Raw genomic sequence first — 12,324 nt, forward strand, 5'->3', positions numbered from 1 at the left:
AATTTTCTGTTCTCAGTTGACCATAGCTCATAACTCCGAGCATAGGACCCTTACCTAGACCTCGGGAGACTTGTAAAAGGGCAGGGATGACCAGCCCTTAAGCTCCCTGATAACCTGATTCAGGAAACGTGTAAATAAAATTTGCAAGTAAAATCGTATTCCCCTTGAATTCCTTCCCCCACTTAAATAATTGGAATATTTTAGGATCTGTTGTTTAAGGTAGAAAAACAAGGATGCGTATGTTTAATCAGTGAGTTATAATGCAGAGCCACTATTATTCTTGAATTGCACCTTTTACCTCTCAGAACCTCAGATTTCCCCCCAATGTCACATGTAAACCCATCCAAAAGCAAAATACTGCAGCTGTTGGAAATCTGAAATAAAAACAAAAAATACTGGAATAGTCAGCAAGTCTGACAGCATCTGTAGCGAGAGGAACAGACTTAATGTTTCAGATCAATGATCAACTGATGAAAGTTCTGGTGAAAGATCACCTGAAAAACTAACTGTTCCTCTCTCCACAGATGCTGCCAGACCTGTTGAATATTCCCAGCATTTTCTGTTTTTATCACTGTTTGTATCCCTGTCTCCTAATTGGATAAAACGAAATACACACAGAACTTGCACATGTAAAGTTTTGCCTGTTAGCATAGGTGAAAAAAGTGATGTATCATGGTTGACAATTCACAAGCTGTAATAGCTGTTATCAAGACTGTTTAGTACTGGGATAAGTCAGTAAAAACAAGTTACTTTAACCTGTATAGATCACTGTACAGGTGTTTCAGATCATTTTGTGCACTAATAGGCACCCTAGCTGTAAAAAGGATGTCAATGGATTGACAGAGTCTAAAGAGAGGCCAGGATGATTTTAAAATTCATATTTTAAGTTCTAAGTCATGAAGACAAGCAGCACTGATCTTGTTTTTAATCACAGAAAAGACATAGGGGCAGTGATGAAACTCTCATAACAGGATTGCAAGCTGTTAAGTTTAACTTATTGCAAAAGTAATACAAAGCTTAACCAAAGTGAAACAAGACTACAGTTCAGAAAATTCACCCTACAGACTACTGGATGTGCAGAACAAGTTTCCGCAAAAACCATAAATGCTTTGTCAATTAATATCTTAATGAAACTAGTTAGAAACAGAATTGAATGTTAAAGTGATAAAAACAAACTGAGATAAGCAAACACCATGGGGCAATTGTTTCTGTGCTGATGGGGCCAGGAGTATATCATCTGTGGGAAGCACCTCAATACAACTAAATAATGTATATTCTAAGGTTAGGTCAATATCCTGATATTTCATTCAAATTCTCTTAGGGTCTGTTATGTCACAGCAGTTGGTAAAGGCTGAGTTGTTTAAATGCCAGAGGGAAACTTGAAACAACTGTCATAACCTATATTTTTAATTGGTACATTTGAGATGCAGCTCTGAATTCAGGAATAAGACCGCCGAGCCTCAAGAGGTTTTTCTATATTAAACTAAATTATTAATTTAACAACAAATTAAACACATACACATATCTACAAATTACTACCATAATAACTTTTCAACAAATCCCCAAATGAATCACTCCCAGGTAAATCTCCACCAAGGCAACAGTAACCCATAGATTTTAAACAGACATCAGGCAAAGCACATTTGACCGTATGAATTCAAAATTAGGTTCCTTGCAATTTAGTTCCTTTGCAGACAGTTGTAGGCTTACAGACTGGTTAGATCTTAAATGCCTCTACCTTACATACACAAACTCCTTTCTGTTTACACCTAGCTTTTCCTTTGAATGTTAATTTTCCATTGTATCACCAGGCTTTTAACATTATATCTCCTAACAATATCATTTCATTCCACCAATTTTATTAGTAATGTAAACACATTGCTTGGCATCTCTCAGCTATGTGAAAGATTTTACTCCCACTCTTGAATGCTTTATTCAACAAATGCAAATTTACACTTTACATTCTATCTTCCTTACATTTATCTAATTAACATCTCAAAACTACTATACATCAAAGTACCCAGACTAGCTGGCTTAAGGCACACACAGTCAAACACATAGACACAGACCCCACTACAATTCCATTTTAAAAATAATTTCCAATAACATTATAGACATGGAGATCTCCACGACAGATCAGGGTGACATTTTGCCTGACTTTCTCTCAGGCTATATAACAAAGTTCACAATAGTGTAATTGTGTATACTGTTCATGGAAGAAAACAGAAAGGCCCTTTCCTTGTTCTGTATTTGTCAGTCAGCATAAATATTAAAACACAAGGTGCTGCTTTATCAACCTTACTGATTTGAAGGAGTAACAAAAAGACTAGATAAGGGTAATGTAGTAGATGTAATATATTAGGATTTTCAAAGGGTCTTCGATAAGACATCAAATCATAGGCTCGTGACTGAGACCAAAGCAAGTGGAGTCAGGGGACATGTACAGAATGGCTCGCAAACTGGCTGCCAAACAAAAAAAGGTAGGAGATAAAAATATTTACTTAGACTAGTGGAAAGTCAGAAGTAGTATTCCACAGGGGTCAATGTTGGGCCAATGCTTTCACTATTTACATAAACAATTTGCACTCAGGAATCAGAAGTATAATTTCAAAATTTAGAATGACACCAAATTGGGGGACGCGATACACTTAAAACTATGATAAAATATAAGACAATGTTAACAAACTTGCAGAATTAATATTTTCATAGCAAATTAATGTCAAGAAAGTTAAGTACGAGACAGTGCATTTTAGCAGGAGAAATAAGGCCACACACTGCTTGGAAAATATTGCAAACAAATTACTGGCATTCACTTCTTAAGCAATAGAACTGAAAAGCAAATTTTATGTTAAATTTGTAAACCCTGGATAGACCACATTTAGAGTGCTGTGAATAACTCTGATCTCCATATTATAAACAGGATAAAGAAGCACTGGAGAAGATGGGAAAAAAATTACAAGCATGTCACTAGAACTGAGAGGTTATGCCTATCAGAAAAGTTTGAACAGTTCGAGACTGTTTTCTCTGGAAAAGAGTAGGGTAACCCCATTTTTGTGTTTAAAATTATGCGGGTTGTTCAATGGTTTCTATTGGCTAATGTATTATTAAACACATGGTACAAGAGGCATGTGTCCCAACTTCCAATAAATAATGGTACCTACATGTCAAAGAATTCTTGGAAGACAAGCACTGGAAAAGGCGCTCTTTTTTGGCTGGCAAGGGCATAATGGGCCAAATAGCCATATTATGTGGCATAAATCTCTATGGTTCCATCAGCGTACATATTCAGACTGACCCCATCTTCAGGTCACCAATGCCCTCCACCTCCCTGACTGCCCCTGCCTCAGCTGATCTGCTGCTGAAATCCTCATCTATGTTCCCTCTAGACATGACTATTCCAATGCACTTGAGGTGGGCTTCCCAATCGTGCGCTCAGTAAATCTGAGGTCATCCAAACCTCTGCTGCCATGTTCTTAATTGCACAAGTCCACTGTGCTCACTGACCTAGATTGGCTCTAGGATAAGTAATACTTCAATTTTAAAGTTATCATACTTGTTTTCAAATCCCTCCATGGCCTTACCCATCCTTTTGTAATCTCTTCCAGCCCCACAATCCTCCGAGGTAGCAGGGTCCTCTAATTCTAGCCTCTTCAGCATCCACGATTTTAATTGGTGGTCGTGCCTTCAGCTGCCAAGGCCCTAAGTTATGAAATTCTCTCCTAAACCTCTGTCTCTCTATCTCTCCTTACTCCTTTCAAACAATCATCAAAACCTACTTACTTAACAAAATGATAGATCATCTGCACTGATCACGTCACTCGGTGCTATATCTTGCTTTACAATTCTCCTGTGAAGCACGTTGAGATGTTGTAACACATTAAAGGCCTTTTAAAATTTAAGTTGTTATTGTCATTGGCTTAGGCTGAAGAAAGCTGTACACAGGCATGATATTTATTTCGACCTAATGTTCAAACCCTATATATTTTCTATTATCAAGATTAGTTACTTCCACAATGCTATCTCCATGTTTAACTTACACCCACAACCCTACGTTAGGTCTCGACTTGGCTTTTTCAATTTCTCCCGTGTTGGGTTATGAACCTCTACACTCTGAACTGTCCAAAACTATCACGCACATCTGTCTTGAGTTAGGTTTAGTCATCATTCTTGTCCTTGCTGCCACCACATCCACTCCCCCAAAATTCTAATTTCAAAATTCTCTTCCTTCACAGCTCTTCTCTTCCCAGCCTTGTTGCTTTCCTACCCCTGTATCCTTCTTCTCTCATACATCCCCTCATATTTCCTCCAAACTTCTGACTTTGGTCTGCTGGTCACGCTCCCCACCTTTGATGTCACAGCCATTTGTTGTGTTGACATTACTTCACCAAACCTCCCTTTCTCACTAACTCTGTCACTACCTTTAAAAGCCTTGTGAAACCCCACACCTGATGAAAGGTAAACACTTGAAATACCACAACTTGACTTTTTAATAGGTCCTGATTGACCCGTTCTTGGTTTACAGCATTTTCCGTTTTTATTTCAGATTTCCAGCATTTGCAGATTTTCCTATTTCTCAAAACTAATTTATTTGATTAAGCTCTTGGTCACTTCTCCTAATCCTCCAAACAAAATCTTGACATCTGCTCTTTTTCTGCTCTGTGAACCAAGTTGAGGTATATTTGCTGCTTTAAATGCTATTTATGAATGCAAGCTTTTAAACCTGATGAGCAATAGAAAAATACATCAATTTGCAAAAGGTATGAATTTTCAAACAACATATGATACCCTATCTATTATTCTAGTAAACAATATAAAAGTTGAAGCAACTGTCATGTTGAAAATATTACTAAGCTTCATCTTTCCTTTGGTGTAGGGAAGTGGTGACATAGGAAGAGACTAAAAAACAACAGTTAACTTCCAGGTCCAGGTGTGACCATATCCAAACAGCAAATGGGCAACTACATAACACAATGAATGTTTCCTTGACTGAGCTGGCTTTAAAAAAAAGTAAGTTTGCTCACAAGCCGAAGTATCTACAGCACATAATCAATCACCCATTAATTTATTTTCACTGATTTGACTTACTTTGCTTCTACAGTTTCTCATTTTTAAAATAATTTTAGGAAACATATTAATGTTGAGAGTAGTTTGGTATTCCCAATAAGATCATTAAAACCATATCTCATGATCAGTTGGAGACAACCCGTGGAGATGAGGGGGGATTTCTTCACTCAGATGGTGGTGAATCTTTGGAATTCTCTGCCCCACAGGGTTGTGGAATCTCAATTATTGAACATGTTCAAAATAGAAATCAACAGATTTCTGGATTCTAATGGCATCAAGGGAAATGGGGATAGTGGGGAAAAGTGGCATCAGGGTAGATGACCAGCAATGATCTGTTTGAATGGTGGAGCAAAATGGTGGGCCAAATGGCCTACTCCTGCTCCTATGTTCCCAATCATCAACACCATTAACAAAAGAATTCATGAGAAGGGAACCAAGGGTTATAGGAGAAGGACAAGAAGGTGGAGTTGAGGCCACAATCAGATCAGCCAGGATCTTATCGAACGGCGGAGTAGGCTTGAAGGGCCAAGTGGCCTCCTTCTCCTCCTAATTCTTGTATCAGTGTGTTCCTGACAGTCATGAGGAACTCAAATATTGGTCAAGTAGGAATTGGTCTTTTTTGCTTAGCTGACATCAGCAGTAACTCCCAGAAAACAAGACGTGAAAGGTATCCCTTTTATTCAGATGCACGCCCGCAGTAATCAATATTGGCCGAGAATTTGCTGTAGCAGGCACCTTGCAGCATGTGCCCAGAGTTGCATTTTTTCCCTCACACTTCAGCTCCGATTATTTTTATATCAGCTCGAAGTGCTAATTGATAACGCTGTGGTGAGGAAAAAACAGCATTTGGGACCTTAGTGAATGATGGGGCCAACAATCTATATCCATAAGCAATGACATTTAAGTAGAGAAAGAAACAGAAATAATTAAGGAAGAAAGAGGGTGAGCTCCCCAGCACTATGGGTGTACCTACAGCACATGGACTGAAGGCACCTTACCATCACCTTCTCAAGGTTAATTAGGGACGGACAATAAATGCTGACGTAGCCAGTGACACCCATGAATTAATTTAAAAGAGAGTCAAATTAGTGACTGAAGGAGAAATAGAGGGAAAGACTGGATTGAGAGAGAGAGAGAGAGGCAGAAAAGTAAGAAACAAAAATGTAAAAAGGAGCAATTGACGACCTGCACTAGTGAGACTTCACAATTTCAACTGTTCCCTTTGTGGACCTCCACTTTTGAGTGGCACATCAGAACCATGAGCCACACAATAACTGAGTCGTTACACTGTAAAATAACAGCCCTACCTTTCTGTGGCAAGTTTACTTTGTATCTGTGGTATAAATCAAGCAATTTCTTCAAACACATCAGGAGGCCGACAGCATGATCCCATTTTTGCCAGGCTACAGCACAGTAGTGCAAGGTGCCAAGAAATTTGTGCCAATTTGCAACTTGCACCATATCTGCTTACCACAAATTCTGTTTTATTTTTTCACAATAATAGCATACAACATGAACTTGCAGTCATCCCGTGAGCAAATTTTAGGCCATTGAACTCCAGGTACAGCCTTGGTCCAAACATGGACCAAAGAGCTGAACTCAAGAGATGAAGTGAGAGTGACTGCCCTTCACATCAAGGCAACATTTGACCAAGTGGTGTATCAAGGAGTGCTGGTAAAATTGAGTTCAATGAAATTAAGGGGGAAACTCAAATGATTGGAATCATACTTAGCACAAAGGAAGATGGTTATGATTGTTGGAGGTCAATCATCTCAGCCCCAGGACATCACTGCAGGAGTTCCTCAGGATAGTGTCCTAGGCCCAACCATCTCCAGCTGCTTCATCAATAACTTTCCCTCTATCACAAGGTCAGAAGTGGGGATGTACATTGATAATCACACAATGTTCAATGCCATTTTCAACTACACAGATACAGAGAAGCACTCCATCCCTGCATGCAACAAGAACTGGACAACATTCAGGTTTGGGCTGAAAAGTGGCAAGTAACATTCATGCCACACAACTGCCAGGCAATGGTCATCTCCAAAGGAAGAAGGGAGAATTAGGTAACAACCTTAAAGCAAAGCTGTCATAATTTCATTTTTCCAACATATAGCTCATTTTTAAAATATTTAAATTTTAAATACAGAGGCCAATTTCTGGAACATTAATAAATTAAACCAATGTCCATTCTCTGCTGCGGTTCCCACCAAAAATTGAACCAAAATTCAATGAAACAAGAGTGGAGATTAACAGTACATGTAAATCCCATTAATTATCATTGTTCAATTGTCATGAATTGGGTGGGTTGCCTTATGAAGAAAGGTTGGACAGGCTAGGTTTGTATCCACTGGAGTTTAGAAGAGTAAGAGGTGACTTGATTGAAACCTTTAAGATCCTGAGGGGTATTGACAGAGTGGATGTGGAGAGGATGTTTCCCCTTGTGGGAGAATCTAGAACAAGGGGTCACTGTTTAAAAATAAGGGGTCACCCATTTAAGACAGGGATGAGGAATTTTTTTTTTCTCTCAGAGGGTCATGAGTCTTTGGAACTCTTCCTCAAAAGCCAGTGGAGTAAGAGCCTGAATATTTTTAAGGCAGAGCTGGATAGATTCTTGATAAACAAGGGGTGAAAGATTTTAGGGTAGGCAGGTGATTATAATCAGGTCAGTCATGATCTTATTGAATGGCGGAGCAGGCTAGAGGGGCCGAGTGGCCTAATACTGATCCTAATTAATCTGATTGTATGAATTGTAGCACTGTACTTTTATTCTATTTCCCCTTCGAACTGAGTCTTTAATTCCTCCTGTATATCAAATAAAATTTTTGAAGAGTACCAAGGATCACAGGTAGGCTATTCAGGCAACTGAGTCTGCTCCACCATTCAGTTAAATCATGGCTGACTTGTACATGAACTCCAATTTCCCACATTTGCTCCGCATGCCTTGATATTCTGAACTAACAAAAAACCACCAATCTCAAGTCTTCAAAGTTCCAATTGTCCAAACGTCACCACCTTTTTAAGGAAGAAAAATCCTGATTTCTGGTACCCTTTTGTGAAAAGATGCTTCCTTATTTCCTTGCTGAATAACCTCTATTTAATGTTAACATATTGCCCACTTGTTTCTCCCAGACAAAATTGTTCCTTATTCTATCAAATTCTTTTACCATTTTAAACAGGTCAGATGGTCTTGATCAGATCATCCCTCAAGCTTCTATATTCAAGGGAATTCGAGGCCAGTTTTTGCAACCTGTTACTATTTAACCCCCAAGTCCTATTTTCATTCTGTTGAACCTATGTACACCCGCTTCAGGGCCAGTACATCACAGAATCGTTACAGTGCAGGTAGTTGCCGTTCAGCCCATCTTGTCTGCACCAGCTTTCTGAATGAATAATTCACTTAGTTCCATTCTCTTGCCTTCTCCCCATAACCCTGCTTCTTCTTTTTCAGATAACAGTTTAATTCCCTTTCAAATGCTTCGATTGAACCTGCTTCCAGCGCACTCAGGCAGTGCATTCCAGACCTTAACCACTTGTTACTTGAAAAAGTTTTTTCTCATATCACTTTTGATTTTGTTGTCAATTGCTTTACATCTGAGCTCTCTCATTCTTGATCCTTTCACAAGTGGGAATAGTTTCTCCCTATATACTCTGCCCAGACCCCTCGTGATTTTGAATGCCTCAATTAAACTTCCTCGTAATATTCATTTCTCCCCATTAAAAAGCCCTAACTTCTCCAATCTATCTTCATGACTGAAGTTCCTCATTCCTGGAACCATTCCCGTGAATCTTTTGTGCACTCTCTCCAACGCTTTCACTTCCTTTCTAAAGTGCAGTGCCCAAAAGTGGATGCAATACTTCAGTTGAGGCCAAACTAGTGTCTTATACAAGTTCAACATAAATTCCTTGCTCTTGAACTCTATGTCCATATCAATAAAGCCTAGGATACTGTATGCCTTACTAGCCACGCTCTTAACCTATCCTGCCACCTTCAATGACTTATGGACATATACCCAGGTCCCTCTGCTCCTACACCCCCTTTATAATCGCTCCCTTTATTTTATATTTTCTCTCCATGTTCTTGCGACCAAAATGAATAATTTCACATTTCTCCGCATTGAGCTTCATCTGTCACCCATTTCACGGACACCCATTTCACCAAATTGTCTATGTCCTTTTGAAGTTCTACACTATCACACTCACAGTTCACAATGCTTCCAAGTCTCATATCATCTGCAAATTTTGAAACTACACCCTATACACCAAGATCTAGGTCATTTACATATATCAGGAAAAGCAAGGTTCCCAACACTGATCCCTAGGGAACTCCACTACTAACCTTTCTCCAGTCCGACAAACATCCATTAACCATTATGCTGTTTCCTGTCACTCAGTGAATTTCATATTCATGTTTCTACTGTCCCTTTTATGACATGAGCTATACCTTTGCTCACAAGTCTGTTGTGCGACACAGTACCAAATGTCTTTTGGAAGCCCATGGAAACCACCACCACTTTCTCAAAGGCAATTAGGGATGGGCAATAAAAATGCAGGCCTAGCCAGGGATACCCAGGTCCCATGAAAGAATTAAAAAAAAACACATCAACAGCACTGCTCTCATCAACCCTCTCTTATCTCTTCAAAAAACTCCAGCAAGTTAGTTCAAGACAATTTTCCCTTAAGGAATCGATGCTGGCTTTCCTTAATTAACCTGCATGTCCATGTGACCATTAATTTTGTCCCGAATTATTGCTTCCAGAAGTTTCCCCAACCCCGAAGTTAAACTGGCTGGCCTGTCGTTGCTGGGCTTGTCTTTGCACTCTCTGAACAAGGGTGTAGCGCTTGCAATTTTCCAGATTCTGACTGGAAATTATTGCCAGTTCTCCCGTAATTTCCACTCTCCCTTCCCTGTATTATTGGGTGGAACTTTGTCCACTTTAATTATGGGCAGCCTATCCAGCAGCTCCTCCTCATCGATTTTAAACCTTCTAGTGTCTGAATTATCATCCTTCCTTCATTTCCCAGAATTGAACACTAATTCAGGTTGATTCTGATCAAAGCTCAAGACAACCAAAATATAACTTCCTCCCATTTGTACTCCAGACCCTTGCAACAGAGGAATATTCCATCGGCCTTTTTAATTGCTTGGGGAGACCCAAATCTTTGCTTCCCCAGAGTTTCTAATCATTTATAAAAATACAACCCGCCTAGAATCTTTTAATGATGTGTACTCTGAGTCCTATGTGGTTCATAACCATTTAGAAAATACTTTGATTTATCTTTCTTCGGCCCAAAGTGGGTGATTTCACACTTGACCACTTTGACTTCCATCTGACAGTTTTGTCAATTTATTTAATCTGTTTCCCTTTGCAATTTCTTGCCCCTATCTGCACTACTTAAGTGTTACTCCTAACTTAGTGTCATCTGCAAACCTGGATATACAACTCTTTTTTTGCAAAGATACATTTTATTCAAAAATATCTAAAAGAACATTACAAAATACAATTCAAATTGTCATAACAAAAAGTGAAATAAACAATCAACTTTTTCCACAGAGTATGTTACACTTTGATCTTACTCAAAACAATTGTATTAATTATATACATTTAAGGACAAGCTTACATCATGAGGGGTCGTTACCTGCCCCTTGGTATATTATAGCTGAAAGGCCTTACACACTGGTCTTCCCAATTGCACCTCTGTGGACTGCATCAAACTTGAGTCCCTCAGCATGTAGTCCTATACAACTCTTTTTTTGGAAAAATATACTTCATTCATAAAATATCTGAAAGAACATTACAAAACATTCTATACAACTCTATTCCTTCATCCAAGTCAGTAACAAAGTGAAAAGTTGAGGCCCCAGAACAGATCCCAGGGGAACACAACTTGTCTTACCACGTTAGAGTACCTGTGCAACACTGCCCCTTTAACAGGATAGTCTAAATAGGCATTGACAATTGTAAACATCAATGAGGGAAAAGCAAAGCACAAACGCTTCATAATATTTTTTAATGGGGCAGTTGGATAAAACTAAATGGCTTTTAAGCAAATTTAGTTCCTAGAAAAGTCATGAATATCATACGGGAAATTCTCCAAATTAACACCATTATGTTCTCTAGATGCTTTACAACAGCACAAATATTGTCACAATTTTGAAGTTTTAACCTGCTGCCCTCTCCCCATTTCACTGCTCCTCTCTGCCACCAGGGCCTACTCATTGACTCCCTGTCCCCAACAGCTCTGGTTTAAAATCCTCACATTAAAATCCCTTAACAGCCTCACCCCCCTCCCTATGTCCAGAGCCACAACTCATCCCTCCACCCCCATCCCACAAAAAAACTCTCCATCTCTCTATCTGCATGTTCCTCCTTCATGCAACAAGATCCCACATTCTAGAGCTTTTTTTCCTAAACTCCTTCAGCTTGCCTCCATCTTTATACCACGCTAAAAACCTTTGACAAAATTTCTTGTTACCACCAGTCACCTCTTCTGCTTTAATTTCAAACTGCCAGCATTCACAGTATTATGCTTTGTCTAATATTTTATCTCCATGTCTATTTATCCCTGTAAAGTGCCATTGGATATTTCTTAGAGACAGCCATTCACATACCACCATTTAACTTAGTTGTCCCACCTCTGCTCCTTGCAATCCCTAACAAAAATCTATCAATGGCAGACTTGAAAATTCCAAACTGGCCCACTAGCCCCAGCCATTTCTTCTGAAAGGCGATCCATGCATGCAAGTTGTTGAGATCTGAATTGCAATGGCCACGTTTAGGTGACTGGGTTGTGGGAATCCCTCTCCTTCAATCACCTTGGGATTTAAATCTACGTGGTCTTGCTGTTGTTTCTCCTGCTGTTGGACTTTGCACCTTAGTCCCGCCCATAAGGGGGGGGGGGGGGCATGAGGGAAAAAGCTTCAAACGTGAAGGCGACTTTTACTCACACTTGGGTGCTTCTTGGCTTGAGTTATCATGAGCCGGAACATTGCTACAGTCTAGTTTGGGCGACGACGGCTCCTGCTGTCTAGGGGGGAGGGGGATTCACTCCTTCACCTGTCACTACCCCAGGACCCACACCAAGTTGGCTAGCACACTGCCCAGCCAATGGGCTCCAGGTGAGAGGGAATGGGCGGAAAGAAAATGACCCTGGCCAACTCTGGTGAAGATCCAAATCACAACACAAAACATATTCTAATACAATAACATAATGGGAAAAGGCAAAATGAAGCTGCTACAATTCTAATTCAACTCTGCC

At 39.6% G+C, this 12,324-nt stretch overlaps 1 protein-coding gene across 1 annotated transcript in view; it reads right to left on the reverse strand.

Annotated features, from left to right (window-relative positions):
• LOC121276442 (cytochrome c oxidase subunit NDUFA4-like) overlaps positions 1-12,114 on the reverse strand; it is a 39,010-nt gene extending 26,896 nt beyond the window's left edge. The window contains exon 1 of the mRNA XM_041184854.1: positions 12,014-12,114. Coding sequence (XP_041040788.1) covers positions 12,014-12,055 — 42 coding nt within the window. The 5' untranslated portion in view covers positions 12,056-12,114. The remainder of the gene's footprint in view (positions 1-12,013) is intronic.
• Between the last annotated feature and the right edge of the window lie 210 nt (positions 12,115-12,324).

The sequence above is a fragment of the Carcharodon carcharias genome, chromosome 3 (genome assembly GCF_017639515.1).
Source record: "Carcharodon carcharias isolate sCarCar2 chromosome 3, sCarCar2.pri, whole genome shotgun sequence".
Taxonomy (NCBI): domain Eukaryota; kingdom Metazoa; phylum Chordata; class Chondrichthyes; order Lamniformes; family Lamnidae; genus Carcharodon; species Carcharodon carcharias.